The sequence below is a fragment of the Lepidochelys kempii genome, chromosome 4, assembly GCF_965140285.1.
Source record: "Lepidochelys kempii isolate rLepKem1 chromosome 4, rLepKem1.hap1, whole genome shotgun sequence".
Taxonomy (NCBI): domain Eukaryota; kingdom Metazoa; phylum Chordata; order Testudines; family Cheloniidae; genus Lepidochelys; species Lepidochelys kempii.
The window spans coordinates 116,623,950-116,636,139 of NC_136383.1; the positions used below are offsets into that span (position 1 = coordinate 116,623,950).

General features: G+C 39.7%; 2 protein-coding genes across 3 annotated transcripts in view; both read right to left on the reverse strand.

Annotated features, from left to right (window-relative positions):
• The window catches only part of LOC140910766 (RIMS-binding protein 3-like), a 38,641-nt gene extending 29,434 nt beyond the window's left edge, over positions 1 to 9,207 (reverse strand). Inside the window, exon 1 of one of the 2 annotated variants that reach the window (XM_078852586.1) lies at positions 9,132 to 9,207. The gene's annotated coding sequence lies outside the window, so the exon portion shown is untranslated. The remainder of the gene's footprint in view (positions 1 to 9,131) is intronic. The other variant, XM_073342552.1, reaches the window with a different exon arrangement.
• Positions 9,208 to 9,348: 141 nt separating this feature from the next.
• The window catches only part of JAKMIP1 (janus kinase and microtubule interacting protein 1), a 316,709-nt gene continuing 313,867 nt past the window's right edge, over positions 9,349 to 12,190 (reverse strand). The window contains exons 17-18 of the mRNA XM_073342539.2: positions 9,864 to 9,967; positions 9,349 to 9,433 (exon numbers count right to left, since the gene is read on the reverse strand). Of these exons, the coding sequence (XP_073198640.2) occupies positions 9,927 to 9,967 (41 nt within the window). The 3' untranslated portion in view covers positions 9,349 to 9,433; positions 9,864 to 9,926. The remainder of the gene's footprint in view (positions 9,434 to 9,863; positions 9,968 to 12,190) is intronic.

The window sequence follows — 12,190 nt, forward strand, 5'->3', positions numbered from 1 at the left end:
CTATGGAGGATTTTAAAATCAAAGAGGGCATTTTAGAACTGAAATGAATGAGCCGTCAGGTGAAGTTTTCTGAGCTTGCACTGAAAGTCTAAGTTGTCTGAAGTCACTCTTAATGTGATCATGCGTCTTTGCATGTCTGAGAAGGGGAAGGAGGAGGTGTTTTGCATCTTTTAGAAAGCCAGTCCCACCAAAGGCCATAGAAAAGGAAGATTCATGTACTAAACAAATCTAAATGTCATAGTATTTACATTATTTATGTTTTTATTTTCATATGCATCCTTCTGCTGGTTATTTAATTAATATCTGTATATAATGTTGGGGTCAGAAAGAAACTTCCCCAGTGTGCAGATTATTCCACTGTAGAGTTTCTTGAACCATTCTGTGAAGCATCTGGCAATAGCTACTGCAGTGACAGGACATAGGCTAGATGGGCCATGGTCTGAGCCAGTATGGTAATTCCTATGTTCCTATAGTTGACACATGGAAAGCATGACATGGATATCTCTCCTCCCAAACCCGAAGAAAATCTCTGTTTTAAGAAGTGGCCCCCAATATGAAAACCATTAATCTAACAGACTTTTCTTTTATTCTAATCTATTTTATGTTTTTAAAAATATTTCTGCTCCAGTAAAATGTCTCATATTTTACAGAAGCAATGACCACCTGCCTCGATGGAAGAATATGGACCCAAAACAGAGCAAAAACTTACCTGCACCCAATACCTTTTCCTGCCACCCACCTGAGACAACTAAATGTAAGTCTGAACCTGCGGGAAAAGAGTCTTTTGTTCCAAAAATTAAGAAAGCTGCTTGGTGAACCTGAGCAACTCATAAGTGAGAGACAAACAAAGTGCAACATATGTGTTAAATGTAATAATGCACACCCCATATGGATGGAATAGCTAAGTTGCCCTCTGGTTTGAAAGAAATTGAACAGATTGCTTAGAAATATGTAAACCCCATTTCCGTAGTGCAAGGAAGCAAACTCCATCCAGATGGAGAACATAAAAAGTATCAACTGGCACATTTTACTCACAGAAGGTCTTTTCTCTACTGATCACTCAGTTTACAAGGGGGTTCTATTGTGGCCAGGTCCCCCGTGCAGACAGAGTGGTAAAGAGCACCATTTGTCATTCACTCATTCAAAACACAGCACATTTAAAGGCTTCCCCAATAAGGGATTGATATCACCTGAGAGGGGGGGGAAAAAGCCTTTCTCAATATGTCATCATCATCATGGCAAATACCAAAGGGACATAAGCCTCATTGCAGATGAAGCACCAGCTAGGTCCTTAAGGTGGTCTGGCTGGATATTCAGTTTATGTGCCACTGAAACTTTTGGCAACCATATGCACACTGGCTGTGTAGCAGCATTTCTTGGTAAACATGCTTCAGAATTCATTGGTCTCCCATCCTTATGTGTCCATACCAAAAAAGCTTCCAAAACTGAACCAGTGCTGAGGGAGGTGGTTGCTGGATTTGGCTTTGAATATCCCCATTCTTGATCATGTCCAGCCACTACTATTGAGCAGCTGATGAAGATGATGAGAATCAAAAGCATCATTCTGGTGCTTTTCAGCCTTCCTCAGTTCCAGGTTTCACTTCCATACAACATAGTCGGTATAACCATGGTTCTATAGATCTGCAGCTTCATAGCAAGTTTAATGTCACAACGTCCCCACTGAGGCTGCTGAACGGCCCCAAACATGGTAACACCTGCTGATACATGAGTGCTCACATCTTTCAATTATCCTCCAGCACTGCCTATGACACTGCCCAAGTATTTGACAATTGCCACTTGTTTGTTGTCCCACTGAGACAGGTTAACGCTGAGCTGGTTGTAATCTGGAGCTGGACACTGCTTAAGCGTAATGACTAAGGACTTAGTTTTATCTGGATTAATAACAAGACCATAACTGCTCCTTCTTGCCTGACCAAATTGGCCATCAGCAGCAGTGATTCACCAAATGGAGCCAATAAGACAATGTCATCGGTTCTCCAAGCAAATGGTGGTCAAGTGAACACCATCCAAATGTGCATTTGTTTAAAAACTACAATCCTTACAGCTTCCCATTAACTCCAACATTTGGTTGAGAGTTACATTTTCTTTGTGAATTGGGAGTCAATTCCAGAGCCTCTTGATGGTTCACAGTACAAGCCTTTCCAGCAGTGCTATTGCTTAATGAGTTTTTAAGAAAAACAAACCCTCAGTTTCAATAAGTCAAACCCTGGTGTCCTTGCTCAGGTGGCTTTACTACGTGTGACACTTCAATGGAAGCTTCCCTTAATAAGGAGACCGAATGCTTGGCCCAATATGAATCCGTGACTGAGTTAAATCATTTAGGGGGAAGATTTTCAAAGGCAGAAAGGGCAGTTAGGCACCCAGCTCCCATGAAAAGTTAATGAGATCTGGGCACTTAGCTCCTCTGTAACATTTTTAATACTATAAAATTATTTCTCTGTAATTGAAGCCTGAAGAGGCATTTTCTTATGTTTATTAATATTTATCGCTTGTATTACTGAGTCAGATGGATGTCTCCTGGCTGTTTTTTTTTCTTGTAACATGGTTTTCTTTAGCCTGGAAACTTAATACTATGCAGGTCCAGCCTTTTAGATGAGAACTGCTATACAAGAACAGCTGTGGCTGAGTGACAGAATTAGACAAAATGCTTCCTGTCTGACTGGGCCATGTAACACAGCCCTTTACTTTCCATTACTCTTTGAGTTAAACTAGTGACATAGGGCTATGGGGCAGGGCCTAAATTGATACATAAGGACTACCGTTCTTCAAGGTGGTGGGTGCCCTCAAGTCCTTCAGCTTCAATAATTCTAAAATATCAGGGATCCCACTGTTTCAGGAAAGGAAGAGAAGCAAGAGTCAAGAAAGTGAAAATGAACAAAGCACCAATAACATTACTCACAGCTCTGGAGTCTACGTAAGAATGTTCAATCTAATAACAAAAGCGCTCAAACAGTGACACACTGGAACTGATACCCGTAAATTGTGCACGAGCTATGATTACTATGGTGTCCCACTACCACAGTATCATGGGTAAGCCCAACAGGCACACTGCACTTGGTTGCACAATATGCTCCTCCAAAAGGTCAGGAAACAAAGAGATTAAATGATAGAGAAGGGGAAGGTAGGGAGAAGGTATGGAGGATATTATGCATACCCAATGTAAAGCACATTGATGGAAATGGGATTCTTTGCACTGATATCAAGGGGCACTGCCTCAGTCTCCTGGTTATGTTATTCAGTTAAGTGATTTTGTGAGAATTAAAAGGAACAAGCCCCTAAGTTTCCAGGGGGTGTGAGGAGAGACAGAAAACAGAAGTATTATGGCCTTGGTTTAACAGAGAACATAGAAACAGGCACAATCTGATGTTTAGCATAGAATTCAAGTCTAGTTCTCCATGTCCAATATGTAAATTATATGGAGGAGATTATGTGACCTCTTTTCTGATTAGAGTTGGTTTGGGGAACAAAATCTGAATTTCTTTATATTCAAAAGGGTTAGTATCTACCATCAACACAAATTACCACTGCATAATAATAATAGTACAATTACTTTATTTACAAAGTGCCTCACTTCCAAGGCACGCAGGGAGTTGCACAAGCAATTTAAATATAGTCCTTTTAAAATAGAAAGGAAAGAGCTTCTCCCTCACTGGAGAATTTTGATATCTTTTTCATTTACTGCCATTATCTGAGGTGACCAATTCTTTTATTCATGGCGGAGCAATTTATGAAACTGAAGGCTGTGTTTGTCAGTGTTATTATTCTCTGCTCAGCACCCAGCAGTCATTGCCATTGTGGACAGTCACGCTCATCCTCTGCAGACACATATTCTTCTGGCAATTTGTAGGAATAGGCGAGATTATTTTTATTCTGACTTCCCTCCCCCTGCCTAGGCGCCACCAAAGAAGTGTATCAACCAGCTTCATTCTCTTTTTAATAGCTGCTTATTCAATTAAGCAGCATGGGAATTAAGGGAATTAGGAGGAGGACACAAAGCAGGCCTATTGACCCCAATATGAAAAAAAAACCATATGCTTAAACAGCCTCATAGAGAGAGGAAGGTACTTAACTACAGAAGGGATTTCACAACAGGTCAGGCTTAATCTTTCATGTATTTGACTATGTCCCTTTATACATTGTTCTTCTGCCTTCTGCAGCAGAGATATTTAATATTATGTGAGAGGAAATATGTACTCAGCTCTCAGATAAACAGTGAGTTTGTCTTCTCCTTGCTCATGGTCTCATGAGTATTAGTGCAGTTGTTAGACCTGACAGATGCCTATTGCCTGACCTGTATGTGCACATAATCTCTGACTTCCTGGACATGAAGAGAACCTCTCTCAGGTATGTATAATTGAAGGCCTCTACATACATAAATGAGATTTTCCTTTGTGTTTCACATAACTGTAAGACATTTACCAATCGGCACCTGAATACCTACAACAAAACCAATGCAGCTCATTAGTGTCAAAATAAAGGCAGAAACATATGGTTAATGGGAACCAAAAGGACAAGGGCAAACCCATTAGTCCTCAGGCAAACCTCACAAAAGGAGCCAGTTCCCAAATAATAGAAAACATAGGGATGAAAAGCTGATAACAAATACAAACAACCAGAAAACGAGGGAAAAGGGATCATACCCAGGAGAGGAGGAGTGCAAGAGAACTGTAAAGATGGCAGAGATGTACAGAACTCAGCCACACAGCAGCCCCCTATTCAACACTTCTTCCTATACAGCAAATCATATAAGAGGAAAGAAAAATAGCAATAGCCTCAAGCAAAGCTCCAATCACAAAGAGACAGACAGCACTGGTGTCATCCAGCTGCTGCCCCACCTCTGGATTTTTGAAGCCTGCTCACCAGAAGGGACTGCCTGCAACTAGCTGTAAGTGCAGGTGGGGGCTACTCAGAGATGTAGTCCTAAACCCAGAAATGGGAAAGCAGAGAGTTTAGGATAGTGGACAGCAATAAAAGCTAGCAAAGTCCTGCCTTTCTTGTTGCTTTGCAGGTAGAGTGGCTGGTTGGAAACATGGGAGAAAGAATTTATTGTGGTTCTCAGGTTCTGAGAAGTATTACAAAAAAGTGAGAATGTGCTTACGGGGCTTCCCACCTGAAGCAGCTTTTACCAGCCAGTCATGAATGTGCTGCATCACATTGTGAGGCCTGGGCCTTTCAGATGCTCTTGCTATTGTCTAAATAAAATTAGTAAAAACCCAAGGAAGGTGGAGGCATGACAATCTCTGTATTGTAATATAATTTTCAAGCAACAAGAGTAGGACTTCTGTCAGTCCCTCCATCCATGTTTTTATACCATGCCCATCACTACTGTGTTTGGGTACCTATTTCTGTTCTTGTGAGAACAGGAAACCAAGAGTCTTTGTTTGCTTTTATCTGTTGATGTTAAGCGGGGAATCACTTGTCCAAATCAGATGCATAACCTACCACACAGGTGATCTAATCTGAGGTAATTGATGATGCTGATTAATTGTTACAAGTAATGAGTAGAAGGGAACATTTAATATATTGAGATTTGGGGGCAGATTCATCCGTACACTGGCTGCTTTGAGCCATTTCTGTTTTAACCGACTGAGTAAGCCAGACTTACAGCTGATTTGCATCACCAGAGTGGCACAAAGTTGCTAAAACATAACGGTGAATCTGACCCATCATCTATCATATGATACTCTGGTTTGCCACTGGATTGTTATAAACTGTTTTGTCCAGAAGTTATAACTTTTTATCTCTTCAGCATTTGTTTTATAACCCTGAATTCTGTAAGGAGTGAACATATCATTTTGCTTGAATTATGGGTGTAGAAGGGTTAACAAAAGTCCTCTAGTGATTAACTATCTGAGTTTGAATTTTCCCAGGTAGATTTAATCCTGGACAGCAAAGGTGCAGAGCGTAAGGTATAAAAACACGTGGTAAAAAAAATAATGAGAAGGACACATGGACCCAGTCATTCATTATTGAGAATGCTGATTCATAGCTGCAAAAATACTCCTGTCTTGTGAAAGTAGAGAGGCCTAAGAGAGGAATGTCTCGCTATGTCCCTTGTTAGTTTGATTGGGTTTAAACATAGGTCTTCTAAGGCTATGTCTACACTACGAGCTAAGTGTGTGATTCCCAGCTCACATACACATACTCACCATAACTCTCATTGAGTTAAGGCTGGTCTTCACTATGGGGAGATCAGCGCTGCTGCAATTGATGCAGCAGGGATGGATTTAGTGGGTCTAGTGAAGACCCGCTAAATCGACGGCAGAGCACTCTCCGGTCGACTCCGGTACCCTACCTCTCTGAGAAGAGTAAGGGAAGTTGACTGGAGAGCATCTCCCATCGATGCAGCGCAGTGAAGACACCCGGGTAAGTCCACCTAAACTACGTCGACTTCAGCTACATTATTCACGTAGCTGGAGTAGCGTAACGTAGGTCGACTTACCCCCATAGTGAAGACAAGCCCATAGTGTGAGTATAAATAGCAGTGTAGCTGTGGTAGCACAGGCAGCAGCAGTGACAACACAGCTGGACAGTGCCGAGTATGTACCCACCAGCTTCAGGTGGGTTTGTACTTGGCATGGTTAAGCTGTGCCGCCATTGCCCATGTTATCATGGCTACACTATTTCTACTTGCACTAGCTCAAGGAGAGTTAGTGTGAGTATCAATATGGGAGCTGGGAATCTCAGGGTTAGCTCAGAGGGTAGACATAGCCTAAAAGGCACTCGTTCTCTCCTCATGCCCCCCTTCTTTTTTCCCTTTGCATTTGCAAGTAGGAAAGGGGGCCACACAAAGAGCTCTGCCCCTGGTGTTTATAACAAGCCTACACTTGTACCAGAAGGCAACAACCTTACACACAATGTACTTCACCATGCAAAGACATCCAGGATCAAGGCTGCAGAAAGGACAATGGTAATCTTCCTAGCACAATATTATGAGCCAGAGCTTCTGAAACAGTCCGTTTTCCATTCTAGCACCTTCTGTCATCCTATTTATTCCCCTGGAGAAGAAGTCTCAACAGAAATGGACTAAAATCAAAGCTACCAGCTGGCTGACCTGATGAGACTGTAGATGTACAAAGAGAGGTAGGCGTTTCTTGATTTAATCAGGCCTTTAGCAAAAGGACTGCACTGTAGAAATCTTGCTGCACACTTCATCTGGCTTCAATAAGTGGCTTTAATGCTAGTCAGCTTAAGGCCTAAACGAAAAAGCTATCTCTAAGAAGAAATTAAGTCAGTGTCTTTCTACAGCAGGAGTGATGTCCACTAGATACATATGCTTTCTTAAGGACAGAAGAAATATGTTGTATGTACCTTAAATATAGGGGTCCAAATTCTCCTTGTACTTATACTGATGCTAATCAAGAGTAACCTCACTAACTCAGTTTCTTCACAGACCTGATGGACTCAGAGGAAGATTGACCCCTGGTTTTCTTATGCAAATTACATGATACAAAATACAAGATATGCAGGACATGAGGACATAATATAGTCCTTAGTTATAGTGGAATTTAATATCCATTTTATGGGAACTCAAAATCTGCAAGTGAACCGCAGTGGATGCTGGCATAACCCACCACTTTTGTAATGAAAGCCACGAGTTTTGCCAACTTATCTCCTTTCAAAGGTTCTCCAGATCCTCCCCCTTCCCTAGTGGAGATTCCTTGACTCCCAAAGGGCTACACAGACATGTGTGTTCCTTTGGGAATCTCTTGAATGTCCTGGAATTAATGACACTACAACTGGAACTTTATTATTTATGGGAAAGCTATTTCATGTCTTTTTTAGAGGTTTCTAAAATGTTATTGATAATCATTTCAGTTTTCACTTTCAAACCTGTACACTAAGGAAGCCTGGAGTTACAGGTGGTGAGGTATGAAAAATTGTGTGAATAATATTTTTAAAACAATTCTAAGATAGTTGTTTTGAAAAATATGTGGGATATGCAGAATGCATGATGGTGTGGTATATGGGTTTTATTGGCATTCTTTTACAATGACCTTCATAACTCATTTATGGCCTCTCAAGATAGTGTTGTGTCTTTTTAAATTCATAGCCAAAAAAAAAAAAAAAAAGAATTGGACAGGAAGGGAATAGGATAGGATTTAGGCATGAGCTTTTTAGTGAAACTGAGAGTCAAAGAGGGAGAAAGCATCTTTAGAGATATTATTGTTTTTCTTGTTCTAATAAAGTTTCTTGTTCAGTGTTGGAAGAAAGTGAATGCTTTTTTACCATTCTCACATGACAATGCTTATCAACACTTTATTCATCAGATCACCATATACTTCATATTATATTTATTCTCTATTGATTTTTTAAAAGAGTTTGCCCTTAAGATTAAATGCTTTGGCTTTAAGACTGGGAATCTCAAGTGTAAAAAATAATGAAATCTGGGCAAATATTGCAAAAATATGCTCATGAACACTCATTTCAAAAGGTACTATCAACCCTATTTATTTGTTTTCTGTGAACTTTTGCAAGAATTTGGGTGGGAAATGAAAGTCTTGTGAATCTGTCGGCAGCTTCATGCTAAAAGTATTTGTGTGGCTGTCAAGTTTCCTTCCCCACTCTGAACTCTAGGATACAGATGTGGGGACCTGCATGAAAGACCCCCTAAGCTTATTCTTACCAGCTTAGATTAAAACTTCCCCAAGGTACAAACTATTTTACCTTTTGCCCTTGGACCTTATGCTGCCACCACCAACTGTGTTAAACAAAGAACAGGGAAAGAGCCCACTTGGAGACGTCTTCCCCCCAAAAATATCCCCCCAAGCACTACACCCCCTTTCCTGGGGAAGACGTGATAAAAATCCTCACCAATTTGCATAGGCGAACACAGACCCAAACCCTTGGATCTTGAGAACAATGAAAAAGCAATCAGGTTCTTAAAAGAAGAATTTTAATTGAAGAAAAAGTAAAAGAATCACCTCTGTAATCAGGATGGTGAATACCTTACAGGGTAATTAGATTCAAAACATAGAGATTCCCTCTAGGCAAAACCTTAAGTTACAAAAAGACACAAAAACAGGAATATACATCCCATTCAGCACAGCTATTTTACCAGCCATTTAAACAAAACAGAAATCTAATGCATATCTAGCTAGATTACTTACTAAGTTCTAAGACTCCATTCCTTTTCTGTTCCCGGCAAAAGCATCACACACACAGACAGACCCTTTGTTTTCCCTCCACTCCAGCTTTGAAAGTAACTTGTCTCCTCATTGGTCATTTTGCTCAGGTGCCAGCGAGGTTATCCTAGCTTCTCAACCCTTTACAGGTGAAAGGGTTTTGCCTCTGGCTGGAGGGATTTTATAGTTCTGAATGCAGAAAGGTGTTTACCCTTCTCTTTATATTTATGACAGTGGCCATATCGGAATCCATTTTCCTTCCATTCATAAATGTTTTGATCATCCAGCTGGAGCAGAAATAATATCATTTGATTAAGGTAACCACTCACAGGCCACAATTAACAAATAGAGAATCGCTAAAGACTTAAATAATGGGAAAGCAATCCATGGCCACATGTTCATGTAACATGTTTATTATTTACCCAGTTCTGATTTTACTAAAATTGTTCACACAGAATAAAGGGCTACAGTCATCAATGTATTCTTTATGAACAGTTTGCCAAGCCCTAGTGGTAAACCCAGAGTCCCAGAGGGCCTCAACTTGGCAGGACACCAATATATGGACCATCTGGCCTGTGATTGGCACAGTTTGGAGCTAGCTTCTATACATAATGAATTATTATATTTAAAGAACTTGAAGGACATGGTTTGTTGATGTAATACATCCTCTAGTCTTTATCCACATATATAGGTACAAACTGACCTATCATTTCTCACCTGAAAACTCTGTTGGGTGCCGTGCAGGAGACGGATGGAGGGGAAGATTAAAGAAGTAAAACTTCAGGTGAACTGCCTTTTCTTATGTTGTTGAATACAGCAATCTATGGAGGTTACCATTAAAAAGTTGGCATTTTCCCAGCGCAGTATCTAAAATTCTACATTTGTCCATTACACTGACAAGAAAGCTAACTTATAACTGTTAGCCAATAGTAACTAATGGCAACCACTGTATTTGCACTTATTTTTGTATTTAGAAATAATATACTTGCTATATACATTTTTAATATGTAGGGATTATTAATATTTAATTGAAGTCCACTGTGTCTAAAAAGACACAATCTTGCATTTGTTTAATTAATCCATTTGCTTTATTTGATAATTCTCTTTTACACTATAGTAGTGGTGTTCAAAGGAAATGTTTATCAGAATCTATTACACCATATATCCTGGTGCACATATGCAAAACATACTCCGGTAAGTAACCCTATTCACACAGGTATTCCCACGGATTATTCACAAGTTTGGCCCCATCATCCCATTATAGGGCCTATCGTCTTATATGTTAACATGTTTAATATACCAGGGTTTGGCCTACAGGCTAAATTTATGAGTAAACATCCATCTCCTAGCTGATATCAGGAAGGCAAAGCTTCAATAAAAATGACTATTAATGTACTTTATCATTTTACCAGTACAAATATTGCCATTTTTTAAATATACACGTTTTTCATATTGGAAGCTTGTTAGCATTAAGCAAGGTAGTTTGACATTTTATTTACTATGTGTTTGTGTCTATAGAATTGTTGGCTAAGCTAAGAGATGCCATAGTGCTATTCTGACCATCAGCAGCAGGAGCCTGAGTTTTGGAGCGCCAAAGGGGATCTTATCTGTCTGGAGAGTATGCTGAGATATTGTTCTGCTTTTCCCTTGGGAGCTGGTCTGTATTTATTATAGAAGGTGCCGAACAAGGATCAGTTTCATTATTGTCATGTGTAATTGCACCCTTACCGTCCCAAGCAAAAACCAGATGTTTCCCCATGAAAATACAGCCCTTGTACATATGCGTTAAAGCGTCCTCACAACAAGTCAATGCCATGCATTTCTGATCTTTAATGGGCAGAATAATGGGCAAAATAGTCACCTGCTGGGCCAAAAGAATGATCAACCAGCTCAGAAAGGAGGAGTATGTAACTGATACATGCCAAAATGGGTACTTCACTGATAAAAAAAAAATAAAAATCCTGTTTTAAAAAGTACAGAATGATGGTTCCTTTACATCTCCTGAACTGGCTACACAATAGAGAATTTCTGGGATTATACTGAATTATACTGGGAACTCAGTATAATCCAAGGCTCCAGTGGCTTTGGCATTTTTACCACCATGTTCATGGTTTAAGCTGCTAAAAAAATGGTAAACTGGTGACAGTACTGGTGGGAATGTTTTCCTAAAATTCACTTGTGCAGACATCTAATACAGTTTTATGTAATTTTAAAAGTTATTCCTTGTGAAATAAAGCTTTCTAAATGGTAATTAAAACTCTTAGAGCCACTCCACTGAATCACTTAATCCTTCTTCTTGAAGCACTATGACTACCCTGTATCGCCCTATATATCCTATATTGCCTTTTTAATCTCATCTATTCGCATGTCCATGTCAAACTCTGACTCTGAGAACCAACAGCCTCCATCACTGACTGATTTGTGGGGTTTTCTGCTTTTTTGCATCTCTTCCAGGTGCTATCCACAACTAAGAATAGAGGACAAGAGAAAAACGCTACACTGCAGGGATCATACAACAGGCTAACCTTAATGTGTGGATGAAGACATCACTTAGACCAGATTGTGACTTCCTTTAGTCACGTTGATAAAAAGTTACTCTCACCAGTACTCATATTTCAGTCAACGGGACTACCTGAGTGAGCGAATTTTCCAATATGAGTAAGGGGCGTCCAGTCTGGTCCTTAGGAAACAACTTAAACTGTCATTAAGTGATATTTTTCAGATCCTAAACCCTATAGGAATACACTGCTTTATCATTCAGCTAAACAGAAAAATGTATAATTTAAGATACACTGACAAAAAACGAATCTGCTTTTCATAGAACCTATGTCCATTATATATTTCCTTGAATTCCAAAGGAAACAGTCATTAAACAAAGACTTTCCTGTAGTACTTCACATTGTATATTGAAGCAAAGGGCTATAAATAAATGTGAAACTGACTTAATTGATTTTCACAATCCAAACTGAGAAAATGAAAAATAGTAAACTAACAGCAGAAAGAAAATTGGAAGGTAAATTAGATGTTGAAAATTCTGTAGGTTT